At 55.3% G+C, this 24,545-nt stretch overlaps 1 protein-coding gene across 1 annotated transcript in view; it reads right to left on the bottom strand.

Moving 5' to 3' along the window:
- Positions 1–1,415: 1,415 nt before the first annotated feature.
- The window catches only part of IQSEC1 (IQ motif and Sec7 domain ArfGEF 1), a 384,351-nt gene continuing 361,221 nt past the window's right edge, over positions 1,416–24,545 (bottom strand). Inside the window, 9 exon segments of the mRNA XM_027582489.2 lie at positions 1,416–5,174; positions 6,490–6,539; positions 11,838–12,014; positions 12,815–12,976; positions 15,399–15,498; positions 16,739–16,864; positions 18,471–18,500; positions 18,962–19,101; positions 23,817–23,983. Coding sequence (XP_027438290.2) covers positions 4,617–5,174; positions 6,490–6,539; positions 11,838–12,014; positions 12,815–12,976; positions 15,399–15,498; positions 16,739–16,864; positions 18,471–18,500; positions 18,962–19,101; positions 23,817–23,983 — 1,510 coding nt within the window. The 3' untranslated portion in view covers positions 1,416–4,616.

The following is a 24,545-nucleotide window of genomic DNA, read 5'->3' as shown; positions in this document are numbered from 1 at the left end:
CTACCAGTTCTACTTCACTTTCTGGTACGAAATGGAAACTTGAAGGTAGTATTCTCTGGAGCTGAATTTGGTTCCAGGAAAGGAGAAATCGTACAAGCCCATCATGTTCTCACAGGTGAACCAGAATTCACCTTCCTGGTTTTTGCACATCACATTCACCATCGCGTGGGAAAATGGCTGCTTTGCCCTCATAAAATCATCTCTCCTCCAGCATCTGGGGACTGGCTCCCCCCACGGCATTCCCAGTCCATCTCAACACTTCAAAGAAGCCAGATCCTCTCTAACTCAATGGAACCACCAAATTTGTTGAAAGTGGCTAGAAATTATAAATCCCTTTGAAAACTTCCATCCGTGCCTACGCTGTGATGTGTACCTTTAAGTCTTATAGCAGCACCCTCGATTAAAGTCAGTCCCGTGTCTTTTTTTTTTACGATTTTATTTATTTATTTGACAGAGAGACACAGTGAGAGAGCGAACACAAGCAGGGGGCGTGGGAGGGAGCAGCAGGCTTCCTGCCGAGCAGGGAGCCCGATGCGGGGCTCGATCCCAGGACCCCGGGATCATGACCTGAGCCAAAGGCAGACGTTTAACGACTGAGCCCCCCAGGCGCCCCTAGTCCCGTGTCTTCCAGGAAAGCTGCTGCTAGCCGTCATGACAAGGACGGGGCCAAGTGGTCAGCTGGAGAGCTCTCTGTGCCTGCTCAATAGGGAAACAGCTGGACTTTTCAGACAAAGTAAAAACCCGAGAGTTTTAAAGGATTTATTTGATTTCTCCACATGATCACAGCTATGGTTTTACATCAATAGAGTCTGTTACTACTCACAAACAGAATGCATATTAAAACAAAAGCACTCCTTTCCTGCCCAAAGTTACACAGCGGGTACCGGGCCTCTTGGGAGCGAGGTGTCTCTCGAAGTCTTTGAACGGTATGCATTCAAGACCTGGTGTTAATTGATTAAAACAACTAGAAGGTGAACGACAGTTCCCAGGAGGAGACGGGTCCTGCGTGGGGCCTCGATGTGGCCGCAGTTAGGCTAGTGTGTGCGCCCGCCAGGTAAGGGGTACACAGCTCCTCCCGCCTGTCCCTTTTCACCACCCCCACTTCACACTGACTTGTTTCGCCATCTGTTTCCTTGATTATTGTTGTGATTGAAGACACTTGACAGAATTACTCCATTTCCGGGCAGGAAGGGTGATGATATTTTACAACGGAACTGTAAGATGCATGCTTACCTGTAGAGACACAGCTTCATATGGAATGCTGAGTCAACACCTAGGGTCATGTTTAAGTATTCGATGACTGTCTTTTCAGCTCATTTTAAAGAAAAACAAGAGGCTTCTGCTGCATGCAGCGCGGGATGGAAAAATCGCTCTACACTGGGTGACTGAAGACATTTTTAAGCAAGATGTGCACATCATATTAGGATGAACTTTATTTTTACATTGTTGTACAATTCATTCATAAACTTAAAAAAAATACAAATACATGATTTAATTGTTGTCCCAGAAAAGATTTTTGTGATGCTATCAGCCACTTCCACTATGGGTCTCCTGCTCCTGTCAGAAATTACTGTTTAATTGGAACAATTTGTGCGACTTGAGAGAAATGTCCCCAGTGTGTCCTGACAGTGCAGTGCTCAGCATCCTGCTGCCTATCGGGGGGGGGCGGGGATGGAAGACAGGCCCCCACAGCTGTGACTCTGTGGCAGGCTGGGGTCTAGAAAGAACAATCCCATGAAAGCAACACTGGGGGGGGGGGGGCGGAGAAACACAGTAATTTGTCAGAAACTTTTGCTGCCCAAACGAGACTTGGGCAGCGTGGCTCCGGCCTCCTTACTGGAACAATGTACCTTCTGGAAGCATTTCCCATGATGAGTTTGTAAATACAACACAAAGAGTGATGAAACCCCACTGACCTGAGCCCAACACTCTGTGTGAAGTTGGAAACATGGGGAGAAACAATTTGTTCAAGAAGCCCCCTTTCGCTAGATCCGGCCCTGTGACGCCCCAACAAAGCCTCAGGACACACGGATGACAGCTTTGGAGGTGAAGGTTCTGAATGGCCCATGGAGCACGAAGGACAGTGATGAACAGAGCCCCCCACCCTGGCCATCGGCTTTGCCATCTCTTCTTTTTCATTAGTGGTTGTCCCTTCGGAAAGGGCAATCTGGTGCCAAACAGCCTGTATCTTTTCTGGAACAACCTTGAGTTTACAGTTAGACTCTACTATTGGTACAGAGAGTGAAGAAAAGCCGACATATTTCATATGTTACCACTTTACTTCAACTATTTGTCAACAGTAACACTGATATAGTTTGCAAATACACAATACATAGAGTGTGGCCTCGCACGACTGACGCCGGGTGGCATGCAGTACAATTCGACTTTTCCTGGTCAGAACAACATCCTTTAAACTGCAAGACAGAGAATGCCTCGGGGAGCCTGACTCTGCAGGAAAACCAAAGAATTTAGGAGCCAGTAGGAGCGGGGAGCCTCCCGCCAGCCTGGACCAAATCAGACACACCCGTGCTTTTTACTTCTCTCCTTCTGGGAGAGAAACACGACACCGATGGGAAGATAAAGGTGGGCAGGTTAAAGTCACACTTCTTCCAAAAAAAAAAAAAAAGGCTAAACTCTAGATTGCTGTATTTGCTCTCTGTGGAGATTAACAAAGTGCTCGGTTTGCAGATTTGCTGGTATGGTGGCCTTGATGATATGACAAAGGGGTGGGTGGGGAGGGAAACGGGCAGGACCCCCTCGCCCCGCCCCGGCTGGCCTGCCAGGTGGGCTCCCCTCGGTCGTCCTGCCGTCTGGCCACGGCACGCCACGCCACGCCATCCACGGAGCGCGGAGCCCGCGGCCCGCAGAGTCCCGCACTAGCTTCGCCCTTTCTGAAAGGGCTCTCCGCCGGGGCAGGGGCCGTGGGGCAGTCCTCGGGTCCCACGGCTTAGGAGCACAGCACTGGCGGCTGCAGTGGTTCGAAGGGCTGAAACTACAAAGTACGGCCCGTGGGTGACTCAGTCACAGAACCAGACGCCTGTGGCGCCCGGCCCCGGGGGGGGGGGCAGATGGTGTCACCACAACACGGAAGCGACAAGAGCACAGCTGAGAGTCATGTTGATGCCCTGGCAGCTAAGTGGACCATGAGAAGGCAGCGGGGGGCTTCGCTGGCGAGGGCCGGCACTCGTGGCCGGGGTCAGAGGGGCCACGGTGATGACACGGTGGGGGGGGGGGTGTTGTGCTAGCACATGGCCACATGGAATCACGATGATCACGGCTACCACTCAGAAAACAAAATGGGAAACACACACACTGCCCTGGGTTGCTACATGCTAGAATCAGCGTTCGGGCTCGGAGCGGTTCCCGGCGGAAACTCGCTCGGGGGCTCGTGCCTGTTGCGGTTGGAGACAGGATGAGTAAGTTATGGTGTTGGGGAGACGAGGATGGGAGCTGGCCGTTTTCATGTTGGAGATGAACACTTCTGCCGTGGATGGGTGCCCCCCCTCGGAGGACTCTGAATGAGTGTGCATTAAATCATATGCATATAAAAGAAATATGGATCATGGAAATTCACAGTTATCGCAGCCATTAAAGTGTCTAAGAATCTGTGTAACCAATATCCTCAGACAACCAGTTACTGGTTGTTCCGAGTTGCTACTGTAGAGTTTACTGCATTTTTATCTATTTGCTTACCTGAAATAACAGAGCAGTTATAATACTGAGTACTTATGATAGTTTTCTGTTAATAAAATAAGGATTTATACAAAGCAATATTGGACTTTTTAAACAGTTAAATGCTATGTTACTTGGCACAGTTAGTAGTGATCGCGTAAAGATTTGAGCCAGTCCTGGAGGGACTTCTCTTCTTTTTATGAAAATATGGAAGTATCTGAATTTGTTCCTAGCATTTACGTTTTTGGTTTACTCTCTCTCACACATTCATGTAAGGTACTGTCTTCTTATCAGGTAAGTGGAGATCCTTGTAAAGTCTATATTGCTAATTTTGTGGACTGAGACGTTTCCTTTCACACACAAATACTACCTATACAGTATATATATATATATATTTATATATTTATATATTTATATTATATAAAGTTTACTTACGTTATTTTCATCAACCATATCAGGTCTACTTAATTTTTTGCCCATTGTCAATAAAAGAGCAATAAATGCAGCAAGTTTTGGGTTTTTTGTTTGTTTTGTTTTGTTTTTTGTTCTGTCTCTGGTTTTGTGTCTCGTTTCTTCTTTTCCTAGGCTGGGTTTTCATATGCGTGTACAGTTAGGGAGCAGAGCTGAGGGCTGCTTTGGGGTGGGGGGGGCAGTTCAACAGCTATGTGGCCGGTGGCACCGTTTTCAAGGCTGATGGTGGCCGAGGCCCACCCCTGGGGTCGAAGTGGATGGAACCCGGGACACCCACGCTAAGTGCGATCGGGAGCTTTGTGCCCTACAACGTAAGCCCTGTGGGCTCAGGGGGCTCCATCCAGGCCATGGGGAGCAGAGGGGAGAGGTGGAAACACAAGTGCCCTGGGTCTGGTCTGAGGCTGGCCGCCCCTGGGCATGACTCTACGTGGTGTGCAGTTGTTCCAGGGAGTCTGGGACCCTGCCCAGGCTGTCTACACAATTGTGCTGATGCCGCTGGGTTTGGCCTTGTTGCTGGTGGGGGGCGGCGGGGCAGGGGGCTGCCCGTGGTGGTGCGCTGCGTGGCCCGGGTGGCCCGGGTGGCCGGCATGGGCCGAGGGCAGCGGTGGGTGGCTGTGCACATGGGCCCCGTAGGGCGGGTGTCCCCCGTGGGGGCCGTGGTGGTACTGGTGTGCATGCTGGATGTGCTGGGGGGGGTGGTAGTGGTGGTGGTGGTGGTAGGGGGGCGGGTTCTGCTGCATGTGGCAGTACTGGGTGTGGTGCCCATGCACCGGGGCTTGCGGGGGGCCCTCGACAGGCCCCTGGTGATGGCTGGCCACAGAGTGCTGTGGGTGGGGCAGGCCCGGTGGGTGGGGGGGCGGGTGGGGAGGGGCTGAGGACGGGTGGGCCTGGGGAGGGGGCTTCCCTCTCTTACTCCCAAATAAGGAGCCCAGGAGGGAGGATGAATTAGGCATAGTCTGGTGTGGGCGAGATGGACACTCTCGTGTTGATGTAGCTCTCCGGCGCATGTGAGGACTGCTAATGATGGACCCCTAAAAAGGAAATTCATAGAAATCAAAATTAAAAGATCTTAAAGCACTATGTCAGAATGATTTTCTTTTCTTTTCTTTTTTTTTTTCAATGTAAAAAGTTCACCCACTGACTGCTAAGCCTTAGTTCAACTCACTGGCTGCAGAGGGCGGGGCTGGGTGAGGCTAGGTTAGCGTCACCTCCGCTCATGCTACTGGGGGCCGGCAGGGACTCAGAAGTGGCCTTCCACTGAGGGAAGTGGGGGTGGGGCAGGGCACGAGGGACCCTCCCGTCTGGTCAAAGCAGCAGCAGCAGCAGCACAAGTGTGACTTCTGCTCTCGTCCTGACACGGAAGGCGGCCTGAGCTTTCGGATCAGGACAACTGGCCTGGGGGTGCCTGTGAGCGGCGTGTGCGGCGTGGAGTGGGGTGGGCTGGTGTGCATGAAGGACCCCGTTCTTGCTCTGCTCAAATTGCACCCTACGCTCTCCTGGGTCCTCTCCACAGGTGCAAGGGCATCTGCCCTGCCTGTGTGGGCCCCGAGGTTTCCGGGAAGCTGGTGGTGGGGACAGGAGGGGCTCGGGGAACCTTGTTCTGGGTGGCCGGGCTGCCTAGGCATTTCACTGCAGCTACCTACTGCAAACCAAACAAGGAAAAAGAAGGAAACAAAAAGGTCTGCAAGCTGAGGTTAAGATGTGAACAGTAATATAGAGATGGTTGGAAGATGAATGAAATCTCATGAAATCCACACTGAATTTTTCTTTCTCTCATGGCTCTCCTCCCCCGAGCTAGCTAAGCAAGTCCACAGTGCCCTGACTGCAGACACACAGCAATAGAAACTCCAGGAAGGAAGCGATGGGGATGGCGGGGCATGGAAGTCAAGAGACCAGCAAAACCGCCCTGCCCGCCCCTCCCCCGCCCCCAGGACAGCATGGGTGGAGGGTGCATGGGCGCCTGGCGGCGGTGCCTCCCACCCAGGAGCAGTGCTGGCAGGTGGGGACCCCGGGGGGAGTGCCGGGAAGCCGGGATGTTAACCATGCTCGGGGGGCCACCGGGGACAGGGTTAAGCGGAAACTAAAACACAGAATCCAGAACCACCTCCCCCGTGGGTCCAGCCCAAACAAGCGGTGAGAGGCACGGGCGACTCTAGGTGGACGAAGCTGGCATGCAGCGGGGCGGAGGCAGGCATGGGGCGCGGGGCGTGTCTGCGCCTCTGTGCAGTGGGGGCAAGGAGGAGCAAAACAAAACAAAACGACGAGAAAAAAAAGACAACGGATATAAACCAAGGATTGGGGAAGCAACACACGACAGCCAGCTGGACGTAGGCGCTTCCTACTTACTTCCACATTGCTCTCTAGCGATCCCGCACTGCTGCGACGCCCTCGCTTCCCTGCCCAGAACATGCAATACCAGAGGTTAGACGCGGACACGAGGCCGGGCCGCCGCCGGCGCCGCCACAGGCCCGGGTAAGGGTCGGAGGACGGGCTCCATGGGGAAGCCGGCGGCAGGGCAGTAACGAGTTAAAAAAAGGGGGGGGGGTTTAAAGAAAAAAAATTCTTTTTCAACCAGCCCCAACTTCATACCCCTTCTCCCAGACTGGCAGTCCGTTGCGGGGAGGGGGTGCCTCCAGGTGGGCTGAGGCACGTGCACAGGTGGGGCCCCAGCCGCCTGCCAACAGGGGACAATGACGGGACAGGGGCAGCTCCTCCAATGGCTCAAAACAAACAAAACGTGGTCCTGCACAGCCCTGACTTTCCGTGGATTTCATATACACATGTATATGCATATTTGTACATACATATACATCTCCCCCCTCACAGGCAGGGTGGGGTTGATGGTTAGGAGGAAACTAAACTTGGCATCCTGTCTTTTCCTCCTGGGGGGGCTCAAATGTGCCTCTGGAGCCTTTTGTTTGGTTTGTGCAGTGCCCTGGCCAGGGGCAGGAGACAGGGTCAGGGGCTGCTGGGAGGGCCCTTCTGTGGGTAACCCCCCCCCCCCCCCGCCCTGGATGCTACAAGCATTCCCTCAGCTATGAGTGCTCCCTGCCAATGGTTTTTTAATATCCCCAGCACATGGCGCACAGTAGGCACTCAATATAGATTGACTATGTCAGAGGAAGGCTGTGTCTTCTTGGTTCTGGATGCCCAGGGCTCACCCTGGCCACCCCAGTCCCTCTGGAGGCTGTCTCCATGGATTTCTGCAGGACACTGAGGCTGGCAGGAAGGGTGGGTGCCCAAGCTTCGGGGTCTGGTCTCCGACCGGCTCTCAGGAAGGCAGATGAGAAGACCGAACAGAGAAGGGGTCTCCCACTTGACATTCTGTAGGCTTCCATCTGTGCAGCCCTGGCCATGAGCCAAGCACCTTTGTTCTCGGTCAAGCCCCACGGCAATGAAGGACAGGCGTCTATGCCAAGGAGGAGAGCTCTGGTTGGGGGGCTGTCTGGCCCAATTCCCACAGTGAGCAGGATTCACACCCAGGTCTGCCTGCTCACCTCTGGGGCTGGGAAGCTTGGCCACGCTGCCTTCTGAGCTGAACCCAGGCTGAGCCCAGGAGCCTGGAAGATGGAAAGGTTGCGACCTGCCTCTCCGTGGCTCACAGAGAGAATGGGTCTGTGGGTCCATGGCATCCGAGTGTACTGGACTATGCCTGAGACACAGCCTTGATCCTGGGCATACAACAGCAGACTCGGGGGGACATCTGGTCCCTTGGCTTTGCCTGCCAACCCCCAAACCCGAGTTCCAGCTGGGAGCTTTGCTTGACTCTGGGAGTGAGCTCTGAGGGGGCCTCAGAGCTCGCTCAGGACAGGGCCACATAGAAGATTAGGGCAAGAGGGTTTTCTACCAGTTGCTGAGGACCAGGGAGAACCAAATAGGACCTGGCCCTTATTCCCAGCTGGAAGAAAGGTGAAGGTCGCATATCCTCATCTTTCAGCTGGTGTGAGAAGAGGGCCTGACCTTCTTCTCTTCCTGCTTTTTGTCTCAACACAGTGGTCCAGAGACATGGAGCATGAGGAGGCCCTTTGGCTGGACAGTGACTCCACCCGGTGCTCCTTTGATTTTTTTTTTACCTCAGCTTCTGCATCTGTGAAATGGGCATGCCCCTTCCTCCGAGTGGGCTGGACATGAGCATCAGACACTCAGGATATTGTGGCATCATGCAGAAATGCCGACAGTTAGGTCTCTGTCTTTGGGGTTTTAAAGTCAGCTCTCTGGCTCCTCTAAGCCTAGAGGACTCCCCTGACTGAAGACCAGGGACAGAGGAAGGCTAGCCCACGCCCCCACCCCCACCCCTGCCAGTGCCCAGCAATGTCTTCTGACTGCCCTGCTTCTCCCAGTGGGACTTACGCCAGGTCTGGAGCTAGGTTTGGGGGCTCCATATGGTATCTAGTCTGAAGTAGAACAAAACCCTCTTCCTGCCCCATGTGGGCCAAGACTTCAGATAGTTTTATCCTGGATGTCTTTGAGTGATGTTAAGTTTCTTAGAATTCATCTTTTCAACTTCTGAAATCAGCACGAGATGTGGGGTATCCCCAGAGGAGCTCTCCGCAATCCAGTCCCAGAGCCGCTTACAGGCACAACCCACAGACACCTGCTCGGTGTAGACCTGTGTCCGGGGTGTGCACACATGCACACACCATGTACTAACGGAGGTGAAGTGTGCCGGGACAGCGGCTCTTGCCCATGCATCCACACTATCCCTCACCTGCATTCTTGACTCCAGGTACCCTCCCTCTCTCTTGGGGTCCTGCACCGGCCACAGGTGAGCCCCACCCGACCCGGTACCTCTCCTAGAGCCAGATCAGGCCAACCAGGGCCAGGATCAGAAACCATATCCGGAAGGGGTTCCCAGCATGGCTCTTCACAGCCTCCCCCTACTCCTCAGTGTCGGCACAGGATGCAGCAGGGGCTCTTGACCCAGGGTCTCACCCTGTGGCCCTTAACAATGCCAGAGGCTGAGCTGGTGCTGCTTTGGCCACTGGCTGCCAGGAGCCACCAACTCTCCCCTGAGGGGGCTGCTGTGGTACAGGACATGCAGGGCCCCGGCTAAGCCCTGGAGCAATGACAGGGGCAGGCGGGTCCTATGGCCTCTGGGAGACATCCTCTTTCTGGAGACCGGTGCTGGGTAGCTTGACTGGGAAGGGCAGGAGGATGTGGGGGGCTTGGGGAGAGTGTCCACCATGACTTGACTGATCTGGGCCACGGGCTAAGGCCCAGTCACACCTGTGTCCCTGGTCCTTGCAGGTCCTCGATCTCAGGCCGGCAGGACTCTGGTGCCACTGAATTGAGCACAGGGTCCCGGGCGATGGAAGACCATGTGGGGGGTGTTGGGCGGGGCCTCGCAGCTCGGGCCCCTCCCTCTAGCTCTGAGAACGTCAGGGGCTCCTGGAGGTCTCCTCGTGGGCCAAACTGTAACTGCCTCTTGGGTCTCCAAGGTCTCCATCTGAGGTGTGTCGTCTCCTGGGATGCTGTGTGATCGTAGGTCACTCTCTCGCAGCTGCTCTCAGGAGTGGTGACACGCCAACCGCTGAGCGCTAGCTTGCCCGAGGGGAGATGGTGCCCCGAGGCCTTGCCTCTTCTCCACGAGCTCATCTTGGTGAGGGCCACGCAGTGGGTGCAGTGACTCTGCCTCTGGAGAGCAGCACCCCAACCCAGTCCAGGGCATTGGATTCCTTGTCTCCGGCCGCTGAGCCCAGCATCTTCCGGGATGGCTGCTGACACCGGCCAGTCTCCCTCTGGAGATCCCAGGTGGCCCATTCCTAGTCTGGGTGAGGGCAGCTGCTAGCACTCCTACATCCCTTGCCTCACCCTCCAAGCTTCCTGGGTAGAGGGGGCTTTCTTCCCTGGGGATTCTTTTCATTGTCTCCTGGGAAGACTCCCCATCCCTAGAGTTTTTCTTAGCTCAGAATGCCCAAATGACAGTGGCCACAGGAACAGTAAATGGAAAGCAGCCGAATCTCAGAGCTCTGTCTCTCACGTGGCCATGGGCCTGGGCATGCGGCGGCTCTCCCTGACCCCCAGGAGCAGGAAGAGATGTGGCTGGTCATGAGGGCCATCCCGGCCATGGTGGGAGCCTGAGTTTCAACAGAGCCACAGTTACCCTGAGGGGCTGGACAAGACCCCTCAGCCCTCTGGGCACTGCATCAGAGAACAGAGAGGCCAGGGCTTACCCACTGCACAAACTCAAACAGAGGCCCCAGGCCCCAGCCTGCAGAGGCCCAGAGCAGTCCAGTTATGTTTAGCTGGGTTTAACAAGCCATAGGGAAAACCAGTGGTTCTCAACCAGGGGCAGTTTTGCCAACGAGGGGTTATTTTTGTGTCCCCCGCCCCCCACCCCTGCCAAGGACACCTAGAAATTTCTGGAGGCATTACTGACTCTTATGACTGAGGAAGGTGTTCCTGGCATCTCGTAGGTAGAGGCCAGGGACGCTGCTAAACAGCCTGCAGGGCACAGGACAGCCCCCCACAGCACTAAATGTCAAGACTGCAGGGGTTGAGAAACTCTGGGTTAACCCTCATGCTGGCAATGGATTTCTGATTTTTACTATGGAAAAAAAAAATGTGACAAGACAAAAAAAAAGCAAAATAAAAAAAATCCAACTCAAAAAAGAAAAAAAAAAAAAAGAGAAAAGAAAAAACAAACCTCTGGGCAATGACTAAGCCGCAGGGAAGCAGCACTGCTGGTGGGGCAGGGGCAGGATGGGGTCCCAGGCAGGCTCCCATCGCGGGGCCCAGAGCTGGCTGCGGGGTAGTGCCTGAGGCATGGTGGGCTGGTGAGCCCCCAGGAGGGGAGGGGGCCGATCTCGGCCTGATGGGGTCTTCTCCAACAAACCAGGGCCTTTAATCAGGCTTCTAGGAGAAGCTGCCTTGGCTAGATGGGAAGGGGGGGGGGGCTGTCCTCCACGAATCCTCTGACAGCGCTGCGGGCCAAGCAGGCTGGAGCAACACTCGCTCAGAGGACCTGGCCAGGTGGGGGCCGCCAGCAGAAGCCCCCAATGCTTTCCGCGCACCCCCCCCGCCCTGGGAAATCTGGGAGGCTTGAAGAGATGCTGCTTGCTTGGGTGTTAAGAGGCTGGCAGCAAATAAACACACACAGAAACAAAGAAACAACAACAAAAATCACAGTTCTGCCAGGGCTCTCCCCCCGACATCCCAGGGGCAGCTGCAGCCACCGGCTCTGGTCTGGATGGGGGCCTGGGCTTCCCAAGAAGGGAGACCTCTGTGAGGGAAGCAAGACCAGGGACAGCAGGAGAGGGGGGTCTCCAGACACAGTTTGGGGGGCTTCACTCCATTTCATTCATCAGCATAAAACACAGGGACGCAGCAGCACAGAGGACAAGGGACACATCCATCAGCGGGGTCTGGCTCACTCTGCGTGAGAGCAGCTTCCGGAAAACAAATAAAAGAATAAACGAAACCCCTACAAGGAGAAAGGGAGAACGGGGGTAACCTCCTGGCTGTTCTGCCTTAACAAGTGGGTCCTGTTGCCTCTGGCCTTCAGGGGACACCCGCTCTGCGTGGTCAGATGTTGCTACATTTGGGGACGGTCACGGGAAAGTGCTCTGTCTGAGCCCTGCTGCCACCACCGGCCGCCACCGCAGGCCCTTCCCGGCGCACCACGCGTGCCCCAGCTGCCTGGTCTGAGTCCTGCATGCGCTGGGATAGGAAGGGGGACCCAGCCCGGCTCTTACCCGCTTCCGAGAGGTCCCTCAGGGAGCTGCTGAGGGCGCTGCGCTTGAGGCCCTCCCCGCCCGCGTAGCTGTCATCTAGGCAGGCCCGGCTCAGCGTCCCGTTGCCCGACTCCTTTTTGAGGCTGGAGCACTGGGACATGCTGGGCCGCACGACGCCCTTCTGCTTCTCGAGCTCCGCTAAAACAGAGGGGGCGAGGGACCGGTGAGAGGAGCACAGCCTTGAGGGGACAGCCCGGGGTGGGCATGGGACCAGGGCCTTCTGTGCAGGCTTGGCAGCAGGCCCAGCTGCCATCTGCCTGGCATGGGGAGAAGTCAGGGCCCAGGGCTTGGGAAAGAGAAGGTATGAATGCTGCCTTTCACAAAGGGGAGCTGGAAGGAAACCCTGGGAGGGAGGCTGGAGAGGCGTGGGTCTTGGGTCTGCAGGAAAGATAGTCACTCTGCAGGCCTGAGGGCCGACAAGGAGACTGACTGGCCTGGGCCTGCAGATGAGCAAGGGGTAACCTGGCCTTGCCCTGGAGGGGGGCCAAAGGTGGGGATAGTCATGTGTCTCTAGGGACCGAGGCTTGGAGCCAGGAGAGGGAAGGATTATAATCAGCTTTGATGGAACCCAGGGGATGGGCTCGGCTGTGATCCCATCAGTCAGCTGGGCCTTGATGCGGAAGACAGACAAATAATAACCACACCAAAGTGCAAAGAGCTCAGCTCCAGAACTCTGGGGACGCTTGTCTCGTGGGGTGACCAGGGAACCAGGGCCCTCGCAGGACATGCCCTGTGGTCCCACAGGCAGGATGGGCCTGGGCCGTTGAAGCCTTGGCTCTCACGGGGAGGCCTCAGCTGCCCTCCCCATGTCGCCGCCTCTGGCCTGGGCAGGTGGGCTGTCCTGTCACAGGGCCGTGGGAAGGACAGGCGAGGCCGCACAGCGTCCCCAGAGATGCTGGGGCTGCTGGCTCTTCCTCTCCAGGGGCCCTGCAACTTACACTCTATCCTGTGCTTCTCCATCTCCTGCACTTCCGCAATGGACTCCCGCAGGTCGTCGGTGAACTTCTTCCGGTCTTGAGGATTGGGAGCATTAAAGTTTATTAACACTTTGATGTCTGCTCCGGGGACAGCAGATGTGAGCCGGATGCCATTGGGGTAGTCTGCAAAGGAGGAGGAGAGAAGAACCCATGGGTCCCTGTGTGACCTCTGCAATCTCCCTTCTGGTCAAGAAAATACTAAGAAGTCTGAGAGCCAGGCTCTCAGCAGACGTGTCCAGCCGGGGAAGGAAAGGCATCCACAGTACAGACCACAGGGACTGCCAGGAAATCCCCATCTCCCGACCTGGGTCCCTGTGTTGTTCCATCTGTAAGTTGGGGGCAGATATGGCTGATCTAGACAGAGGCCAGGGCCCCCATTCTTCCTCAGCCTGAAGGTCATGGAGACTGGACCCTTCAATTCAAGGTCCTTGGTCACTGCCTGAAGCTTGAGAGAGTGGCTAGGGGTGAAGTCCAGGAGTCAGAGGTAGCGTCCTGTGCTGGGTGGGGAGTTTTATCTGGTCACCTCAGACAATTCTGAGGGTACACTGAGCTCTGTTCTCTACCAAATGGCCTCTAGACTCTCAGTTCCCTTGGATGCATCATGGGTGGCCCATGCCCAAGGCACTCTACGCTGAGGGCAGTGTTTTTCTGCTTAGACCTGTCTGGTGCCACCTCGGAGCTCATGGGGTCTCTGTGGCTTTGGTCCCCTGGCAGCACCTCTCTCCTCAGTGGGTGTTTGCAGGTTCTTGGTTCAAACATCGATCCCACTTTTGCTCAGACCTCGCAGTCAAGGCTGGGTACTCAAATACCTAGAGGCCCAAGCATGCTCCCTAAATATAGGAAGCAAACCACATGAGACCTAAGAGCAACAGAGAGAGTAGGGAGAGGGGCGTGCAGCCCAAGACTGCCGCATGGGAATGCGGGCCTAGCAATGCCAAATCCCAGTTTTCAAGAGAAGTCAAAAATAACTAGAAGTTTAATATGAAGATTTAAGAATCAGCTCAACAAATTAAAAAATAAATCTATAAATAGACTATAATATAACTGAGCTGGGACTGCTCGACGGCCACCACTCTAAGATCCGTGGTATGAAGGAATGTCCCATAGAAATGTCAGCGTCAACTCTGGGGCTCCTGCCAGTGCCTTGTAACCAGGACTGAGGGCTAAACCCTGGGAATCTAAAAATGATGATGGCGCAGCTTCTGCCTGAGGATTCAGTCTGGTGGGGCCCACTGCTGTGAGCATCACGACCACTGCCACTTCTTCCAAGAGGGGGCCTGCTGCTCAGGATGATGTGGGATGGCACTATGCTCCCTGGGGCTGCCTGGTGGAAACTGAGGTAAGGCAGGCTTCCCAGCCTGGGGTGTGGCAGACAGAGCAGGAGGTAGAGAGATGGCAGGGTTGGGGACACAGCAGGTGCCAGTTCCATGTGGGACTGAGAAGGGGTAAAGAGCCCCAAATCCAACCCCTCAGGCCTCAGGGTTTGGGATGGCCCAGCCACAGGTCCCTGGTACTTTCTCAACCTGCAGATGGACAGCTGATCAGATGGTAGCTTGGCGACCTGTCCAAGAGGACGAGGGCTTCCCTGCCGCTGGAGTCACCATGACACTCCACGGGCGCAGGCCTCCCCTGGGGTCGGTTCAGAATGGGCAAGGCAGCAGGACCCAACCCCTACCCCCAACTCAGGAGGCCTGGCTCAGCCTGCAGCTCAGGGACCCCCAACAAGGATGGGACAAAGAAGGAGAGAGGAAAAGGGAAGGGCTTGGGTGTTGGACAAGGACCAGGTCAACAGAAGAAGTCAGTGGGGGTATCAGCTCCCCCACAAAATCCCTAGGCCCCATGGCCCACTCATACCCAGAGGAGACTTTTCAGTAGCAGCTAAGAATAAATCCTGTTTCAGGAGCTGTTCTAAGTACTTCATGTGCATGGACTGAGCTAAGTCTATGAGGTAGGTACTTCACAGACAAAGGGAATGGAGCCCGGAGAGGTTACACAGCTGGGCCACATAGCCACTGGGAGTGAGAGCAGCACCTGAACCCAGGCTCTCCGCTCAGGGCCGAGATCTTGTCCTCCACAGCCCCTCAGGCATGACCTCACCTGTGTGTTCACTTATGTTTGCACATCACCTATGCCATTTAACTTGATGTTTTCCCGCCAAATTTTTATTGATGTGAATACACTCTGCTCTAAATTAAAAAAAATCTTACCCCTCGTAAGCAGAAGGAACAGAAAAAGTAAATGTGATAACCACCATGTACAATGTTATTAAATTCTTCCCCATTACTGCTGCTTCTCAGACTCCTGGTCTACAAGCTGCTCTCCGCTGGTGACGCGGGAATAAGAGCACGCGTGGGAGCACCACCCTGGGGTTCTGTCCTCGGGAACCAGGCGGAAGGGGAGATCACTGGGGAGCGCAGCGCTTCCTGACTACAGGGCAAGAGCTGTGACGCCGTCTCCTGCCACATGGCGCACGGCCACGTGTGGACCAGCGCTCCAGGGCACACGCTCATGGCCAGGCCGCGGCAGGCCCCCAGCACAGACTTACACTGGTTCTCGAAGAGCAGGACCTGCATGCCATATAGGGAGAAGGACTGTCGGAAGCTGTAGGTCACGGAGTTCTTCTTTTTCTGGAAGATCTTGGTAACCTGGGGGTAGCCGGAGACAGGGGCTGAGTCCCATCATGTTCACTGCCCAGGCGCGGCTCTGGGAGCTCAGGATTCTAAGTGGGCCTAATGTCAGAACCCTTTCAGCAATTCAGAGGTCAGGGAGGCCTCTGGGGCAGGAGAGAGGGCTGTGTGCCCATGCATATCTTTGAACATGGATGCTGGCTTCTGTCCCTACAAGTCCCAGGTATCTTCCTGGCTGGCAATGACACCCCTCAAGCTAGCAGAGAGGTGATGGGCATGGTGGCATGGCATAGGACCCTGAAGGCGCCGGGCCAGGCACTTATGCCTAGGACCCCACCTGAGCACTGTAACCGCCTGAAAGATTACTTTTGAAGGAGAAAATGGAGCCTCAGAAGTTTGAAGTAACTTGCTTGAGGTCAGGGACTCTTAACAAAGGACTTGAAACCCACAGGTCCAGATTCCAGGCTCAGTAATCAGAGAGGAACAGCTGACTCTCAAGCAGGTAGGGATCAGGGACAAGGGCCTCTAGCAAGAAACCTGTGGCATGTGGGAGAGAGACAGAGACCCAAAGGATAGGTTCGCCCTACTATCTGCAGGGGCATCTTTATCTCCAGGGGCTAGCACCCATGCCACCTTTTTTCCGGGCAGGAAGCTCCTCAGTTTCCCTTTGGGGAACTCCCTCTCTGTCACCTTCAGTCCAGTAGTCCTGGGGGTGGGCAGTGACCCAGGCTTAGCCACTGAGACAGCATGGCACCTGCCTGGCCCCCGGGAGTGGCTTAGGCACTGGGCCTGGGATGCAGTGAGGCCTTGGCTCAGACTCTTATGAAGAAAATCCCACTGGTGGCCGGGGATGCAAGGAGAGGGGGCAGGTGAGGCCTGCAGCTGCCAAAGCTGACATTCCCTTCTTGGACAGAGGCTGCCTGAGAAGGGAGCCCACACAGCTGAGAGACAGTCCAAAGAGGAGTCCTGCTGACACTGTGAGCCTCCGGGAACAGTTGGGGCTGAAGGCCCAGATGCCCCTCCGGGCTTTTCCAGAAGCCAGTGAAGCCCTGTGCTCACTGGCAGTGCTGGGAGTCAGACTCTGCCTCTGCTAACCCAAAGACCGTGGGGCTAAATCCAGCCCTGTCACCCGCACCCCACCCCCACGGGTGCCTTTCCCGGAGCGCCAGCAGACGTGGCCACACAGAGACCAGAGGCACAGGTCAAGGCCACCCTGAGCCGCTCTCCCAGCCACGGCACACTGTGGGGAACCACATACCACCAGGAGGTCGTTAAACAGGAAGATTTCTCGCTGGTGCAGTCCAAGTTTCTGGGGCTTATTTGGGTCTGGAACCTCAAAAAGCCGGCAGTAGCAGACCAGCCTCCGGTGGGGCAGAGAGAGCACCTGTGTGGGGAGGGAAGCGCTGCTGTCAGTCAGCCCCCTGCCCCTTGGCTAGAGCCCAGGCAGCACACTCGGCACCCAGCCTGTGGGCCTGGCATTCGAGAATGCCCTCTCCCACCAACCGTGCGCAGCAGAGCAGATGTGTTTGGACTCCGAGCAATTCTCCCCCGCTCTTCCTCAGGAGCTCTCCTGAAGGGCCGTGGAAAGCGCCCCTGCTTCTCGTGACACCTCCTTCCCTTTCTTTCCTTCAGGCAGGTCCCAGACTTCTTAGAGCATCACACTCACATGGTAGCCCCCCCCCCCCCCAGTGAGAAATTCATGATCCCTGAGTCCCCATAAAGTGCCCGTCACAGACATAAGCCCGGTCGTCTCTGTCAAGGTTTCTTCAGAGAGTGTCTACTCTAGGTGAGGAAACTGAGGCACAGAGAGGTTGAGCAACTTGCCTCAGCCACACAACTGGGAAGGTGTAGAGCCGGGAGCAGATTCCAGGCCCCTCCTGGAGAATCCCGACGGTTCTGATGCCCGAAAAACCCTGTCCCAAGTCCTGAGCCAGCTGCCACCACTCTGTGGGGCCTGGCCTGGGCCTCCACTCTGAACGTGCCTAGCATGGGTTCATGTGAGAGCCCCCTGCCTGCCAAAGCCCAAGCTGCTCTCAAGGCCAGGTGCAACTTGTACGGTGTCTAAGGGCTGTGGTGACAAGCCATCTGGGAGGCCCGATTATGGCTCTGAGAGCACCCAGGCTCACACAAGAGACAGCAAGTTAGTAAAGGGCCAGGACGTGCTGGGTAGTGTCATGGCAGGCAGGCAGGGTCCACTGTGCAACAGGGGCCCTGGTGCAAGGATGCTCAAGCTCAGCACACCCCTCATTTAGGTTTCTAAACCCAGTCAGGATAGCGATCCCTTTCCCCAGTCCTCAGATGGGAAGAGAGTGCGTGGCCCAGGCTGGGCGCGCTCAGGGAGCGGCCCTGTTTGGAGGAAAAGTACCAAGGGGAGAGGATGGTGAGAGGTGGGGCCGGAAAGGCGGGTGAGGGCAGGTCACGGTCATGGCAGCACCCAGTGGTCTCCCTCTGGGGGAAGCTGGGAAGAGGGGGAAACGGACAGGTTTGTGATGCTGACTCTCGCAGCACAGGGCTGCCTGGCGAGAGGGAGAGACAGACACATACGGCATGTGCCACGTGACTGCCAGGTTAGCTGTGTGTCCAGGTGCTCCTGGGGTGAGCAGGCAAACCTGCTCCAAGCTGTGACAATGGAGTGTCAGGGGGCAGAGCGTGGGCGGAGTGGGAAGGATTGTCTGTTTCAGGCACAGTGCCTCCGGGTCTGGGGACAAGCCTTGGCCTCAGTGCTCAGTCGGGCTCAGATGAGAGGGAAGGAGACTATCTGCTCTAGCCTGATGGCCCAACCCGTGCCCTGCGGCCGCAGTCTCTGGGCCTGCAGAGATTCGAGGCTGGGATAATTATGAAAATCAAATTTCTTAGTGCTCCAGAAATTAATTCAAGCAGTTAGAATCGTAGATCTGGGAGCTAGGGGAGGCAGTGATGTGAACAAAGGACACGGGGGCCACCCCCAGGGCGGGATATCAGCCAGAATGTAAAAGCAGAAGGATACTCACACAGCCAAGCCCGTGATGCAAGGATCCAATCTATGCAGGAAACATGAAACAAACAAAGGTATTAATGATCCAAAAAATGCACCTGGGCCTGGAGAGAGCTGATGGGACGACATCCAAGTAGGTAAGCACCCCTCCTGTGGCTCCCATGTCCTCTGTCCAGACACGCCACACACAGTTCTCGCAGCCAGAACTCTCAGGGAGCAATGAAGGCATTCCCGGGCCACCAAGGGACCACTGCACAACTCTGGCTGTTGGTTTCTTAAGAGCCGCAGGCTCTCTTTAAATAGAACCCAGAGCCAATGGTTGTTATTCCCAAACAGCAGGGGCCACCCTACACCTGAAGTAATTCCACCACCCTGCCCCTAAGGGGCCAGGTTCCAAATGGCATCAGGGCCGCTCTCCAAAGCCGAAGCCAGTGAGGTGGGCCTGGGGTCACATGGAGTGGGGGTGGGTGGGAGTGAGGGAGCCAGGGACGCTGGGTCACCACATACCGGCTTCTTCCCCACGATGAGCTTCTCCACCTTCTGCACCTGGGACACGTGGTCCTCATTGGTCTTCAGCTCCCGCTTGCGAATGCGCTCATAGATCCCGATCAGCATCTCCCGGGGAATGTCCTCACCATCGTCCACACCTGGGCAAGAGAACGGCAGCCAGGTGTCAGGGAGGGCCAGGGCCTGGGTGGCGGTGGCAGCACTCAGCTTCGGGCCCCAGGCTCACCCCTCATTTACCAGTTTCTAAACCCAGTCAGAATGGTGATCCCTTTCCCCAGTCCTCAGCAGAACCCACAGCCGCTGAACATCTTCAGTCCATTACAAAGTGTCTCAGAATCCTTCCACCAGGACCAGGCCAGCACAGCCATGCTCCGAGGGCTTTGTGCACATCAGCTTGCTAACAGGCCTGCGCCCAAGTTCTTGCTTCACCCCTGACTAGCCATGTGACTGAATCTCTGAGCTGGGGGTCTTATTTGAAGTGGACCACCAAGAGCACCACCGGTGGCTTCCCGGAGATCTTGTGGGGAAGCCAGAGCAGCCCTGGTGTTTCCCAGAAAGTGAGAATTCCATGCACCTGCTGCTAGCTGTCATCCACATCATGGGCGCAGAAGCTGGGGGCCTGGCTTTGAACCCCCGTTGCTCTGACAACAGGCACGTACCCTTTCTGCTCAACCCTGAAAAACTGCTGTGAGGAAAACTCAGCCCCACTCAGGAGAGAAACGCAAACCCACACCAGTCCTCAGACTGCAGGCTGGCAAAAATCCAGGGGTTTGGTAACTGGTGCCGTTGGCGAGGCTGTGGGAAGGGGCCTCTCACACATTGCTGGTGGGACCCGGGCGTGGTTCCGTCCCTGCGCTGGGCCACTTGCCTGTCACAATTATAAACTCAAACCCCCTCTGGGCCACTGACTGCGTTTGGGGGGAATTTATCCCACGAGACAGGATACGCAAAAAGGTGACTCATTGCAGCATGGTTTCTAAATAGCGGAAGACTGGAGTTCACCCATGTACCCATTAATAGACTGATTAACCCGCCGCCGCGCAGGAGGGCAATGAAACACACGTGCCAGGAAAATGAGCAAGGCCATAGGGAACCGATACGGAAACATTCTCTTAGATTTGTTAAATGAGAAAAGCAAGGTGCCAAACAGACGAGGGTAAAACCAGTCACACACGGTACTTGCGAGAGCAGAGGGGCTCTGGTCGGTACACCAGGGACTGAATGACCCGGGCACACGGAGGGGTGGGAGGGGCTCCGCCACAGATCTTTCCTACTTTTTTTTTTTTTTTTTAAACAGACTACTTTTTTAGAACTGTGTTTTGTATGTGTTTTCAAAAAGATTTTATTTATTTATTAAAAGATAAATATTTATAAATAAATAAATATTTATTTATTTATTAAATCTTCAAAAAGATTATTTATATTATTTATTTATTTTATTTATTTATCACTCACTCAGAGAGAGAGTGAGCCCAAGCAGGGGGAGAAGCAGGCAGAGGGAGAAGCAGGCTCCCTGCTGAGCAAGAGCCCGATGCGGGGCTCGTTCCCAGGACCCTGGGATCATGACCTGAGCCGAAGGCGGACGCTTAACCGACTGAGCCACCCAGGTGCCCCTAGAACTGATCTTTAGAGCAGTTAAGTCCACAGCAAAATTGAGGGGAAAGCACAGTGATTTCCCCATAACACCTGCCTCCCCAACCCCCTACTACCAACCTCCCGCATCAGAGTGGTATATTTATTACAATCGGTGAAACTACACTCACACATCATTCACTCAAAGTCCACAGTTTACGCTGGGATTCACTCTTGGTGTTGTGCATTCGATAATGAATGTTTAATGGCACATACCCACCATCGTGGTGTCAGAGGGGAGAACGTCACTGCCCTGAAATTCCCCTGGGTTGCACCTACTCATGCCTCCCTCCCTCCAACCCCCAGCAACCACGATCTTTTATGTCTCCATAGTTTTGCCTTTTCTGGAATGTCATATAGCTGTGGCCTTTTCAGAACTGGTTTCTTTCACTCAGTAATATGCATTTAAGGCTCCCCCAGGTCTTCTCATGGCTTGATAGCTCATTTCTTTTTAGTGCTGAATAACAGTGCGTTGTCTGGAGGTGCCAGTTTATGTATTCGTTCACCTACTGAAGGACATCCTGGTTGCTTCCAAGTTTTGGCAACTATGAATAAAGCTGCTATAAATATCTGTGTGCAGGATTTTGTGTGGACATATGTTCTCAACTCCTTTGGGTAAATAGCAAGGAACGTGATTGCTAGGCTATATTACTTTGTTTTTGTTTTTTGTTTTTTTAACTGTGAGGATAATACCCATTGAAAAAAATCAATCTAGAGAATTCAAGAACAAATATCAATAAAATAAAAGCATTGCTCATCCGGCTTCCGTGCTGGTGAGCTATTCCTCCCCTACCCATCTTCCAACCCCCCAGAGGTGGTCCTGCTGCTGGACCTACTGGGTGAACTGGGGTGAGCAATTCCAGAGAAAATGTGTCCAGTGTATGTTGGGTGGGGGGGATGGTTTCCTCTATAAAGAACAAGCTGGATGTCTGCCCAGTGCAGAGCACCAGGTGGGCTTGGGGAGACTAGAGGCCTTCCCCCCACTGCCATGCACTTGCTGTGTGATCCTGGGCGAATCCCCTCCCTCTCTGCCTCAGTTACCCTTCTGGAACACAAGGAAGATGGAACAGAACACTCCCGAGTTCCTGGCTGGAAAAGATGGGATTTGGTGGGAACGGCCCAGGCTTAGAAGATAGAACCAGCAGCTTGCTCCACTGAGAAGTGGGATGATAATGCCCAACCCCCATGCCCCAGACTGCTGGGATGGTCACGTGCAAGGGTGGTACAAACCACAGGGCCACTGACATGAGGGTGGCTGCCTGGCAGTATCTGACCCAGCAACCCCATCCTTCCCCTGGCCTTCTTTCCTCTGGGCTAATCATTTCTGGCTCCCCCTGTGGTTCCCCATACAGGGCGGTGGGGGTGGGGGGTGTCCCAATTACATGGGTGAGGTTTCCAGGCAGAAAAAAAAAATCACAGTCAAATCACAAAGACCCTTAAACTCCCCCGGGGTCGCCAACAGCATGTCGTGTACAGCCTGCTTTCTGCACCCTGGGGCCACACAGGACTCTGTGAAGACCAGAATCAGGCTCAGCCCTGTGAGGAGTGAGGTGTAGGGTTGACAGAGGAGCGCACATCCCTGCACCATCAAAGCATCTGCTGGCCGCCCTCTTGTGCTCTGGTGCTGACTTGCGATTAAGGAAGTTCCCAGACTCCTCAGCTTCCTAGAAACTGGAGCTGAGACCTGAATTCCTCGGGGCCCACAGCACCCCTTAGACCTAGCGGAGGGCCACACACCCTGAGTGCTCAGTGCAGGGAACGGCCATCAGCTGGGTGGTCTGAACCAAGCCCTGGCCCCTGGGCTTCCAACTCCCCAGCTGGGAACAGGGGGCAGCCCAGCCAGCTCTGGGTGGGCATCCCCTTGGCCGGCTTGTTGCAGGGGTGCCCACCACCAGGGGGCGTGCTAGGACAGTTCAAACCCCAGGAGGGTCATCCTGTCCCAGGAGGGGGATGACAGAGCAGGGGCTTTGAAAGAAAAAAGGAGAAGAGGAGTCCATTTAAATGGCTCAACAAGCTCACAGACTTGGGACCTGATTTAAACCAGCTTTTTCCTTTTTTAAAAACATGACACCCTCAGGGGCGCCTGGGTGGCTCAGTCGGTTAAGTGTCTGACTCTTGATTTTGGCTCAGGTCATGATCTCAGGGTCATGGGATCGAGCCCCATGTGGGGTTCCATGCTAGATGCAGAGCCTGGCTAAGATTCTCCCTCTCCCTCTCTAAAAAAATGTGTGTGTGCGTGCGCATATCTCCACACACACATATGTATGCGCACCGGACACCTGACACTCTTTCTGAGGGGACCTCAGCCCGCTGCAGCTGGAGTTTCCCCAGGAGAGGGACAGAGTCCCTCCTCTTCCTTCCAGAGACTCTAGGTACATGAGGACATGCTCTCCCGCTAACACGGTGCACCTGGGAGACAGCTGTCCCCTTTTCAATGCCTTTCCTCCACAATGACACCAGGAAGGCCTCCCTTCCCCCTGCCCACCTTAGCACCTCAGCCTTGGGGCCCGGCCAGAAGCAGCTCTGGTGCTTTCGTCCACTGAATTCATTTTTATAGTGCCTGCCTAAGTGTGCCAAATGATACGGGCTTCCTGTTTATAGCGATGATGGAAAGTTCCTCTAAAACACACACACACACACACACACACACACACACACACACACACACACACACACACACACACACACACACACACACACACACACACACACACACACACACACACACACACACACACACACACAGGCAAGTCAGTTTCACAAGGAACGTCGAGCGTAGGAGAGGGGGGCAAGCAGTGATGGGGACAGGGTGGGCCAGCCCCGCCTGCCTGAGGTACCCAGCACCCGGGCTCCATACTGTGCTCCTTCGCATCCCCCGATCTGGCCTCTGGGGACCCTAGCATGCTGGGCCGAACTTTCTTAGGCCTGGCACCCCCTCTCCACCTCCACCTGTCAAACCCCTGTGCATCCTTCCTCCACAAGTGAGGTTCGTGGCACCACGAGACCCAGTCTGTGCTCCCACCGTGCGTGTCGCTGACTGTCATGGCAGTCAGCACTCTTCAGGGTCATTTGTGCCGTGTTTGTGGAACCAAGGCTCACCCTGGGTCCCTGTGGCAAGGACGGGGTGTGTGGGAGCCCAGCCCCTTGGCTCTGCCTGTGCCTGGCTGGGCACGTGTTCTGAGGGACGGCTGTATGCCAGAGCCCCGGGCCCAGGCCGGCTCACCTCGCAGGTTCTTGACGAAGTCCTCCAGCTTCATCTTCCGCTCAGGTTTGACATTGGGGCTGTACATGTCTGTGTTGAGCAGGATGATGGCGAATGCCAGGATGAAAATGGTGTCTGGGTTCCGGAACTGCCGAACCACCCCGGGGTTGCAGATGCAGTACCGCTGGCTGGGGGCCGGGAGAGGGAGCAGGGTTAGGACCTCTTCAGTCAGGGCAGGACGCAGGTCTGCCCCTCCCTCAGGATGGCTGCCGCTGCTCGGGCCCCGGCACTAAACAGCTGAGGCTGGCCACTGCCCTCGGAGCCTCAGTTTGCACATCTGGTCAATGGGGGTAACACCTGCTCCTCCTTACGCTAGTTACACCTCAGCCATCTGTCCTCTTGCTGGCGATAGGGGGTGGGGTGAGGATCGCTACTTCCTGAGGCTGCTGCTTCCTCGGAATTGGATGCAGCCCAGAAGGTGACCAACTTTGGGCCAGTGGGGTATGAGCAGATGGGATGAGGGCATCTTTAAGGATGTACCTTAAAGGGCAGAGTCCACTCTCTTCCCCTGCCTGGAACAGGGATGTGATGGCGGGTGTTGGACATGCTACCTGGGACCCTGAGATGAAAGGAGCCTGGCTCACGGAGGGGGTGGGTGAGGGGGACAAACTGGAGAAGAGGAACCATTGGGTGCCATGACTAAGGCAGGAGTCATCGGAGCTCAGACGACATGGGCTTCACTCCTGTCTT

The sequence above is a fragment of the Zalophus californianus genome, chromosome 1 (genome assembly GCF_009762305.2).
Source record: "Zalophus californianus isolate mZalCal1 chromosome 1, mZalCal1.pri.v2, whole genome shotgun sequence".
NCBI lineage: Eukaryota > Metazoa > Chordata > Mammalia > Carnivora > Otariidae > Zalophus > Zalophus californianus.
This window is presented reverse-complemented; position numbering and strand designations above follow the sequence as displayed.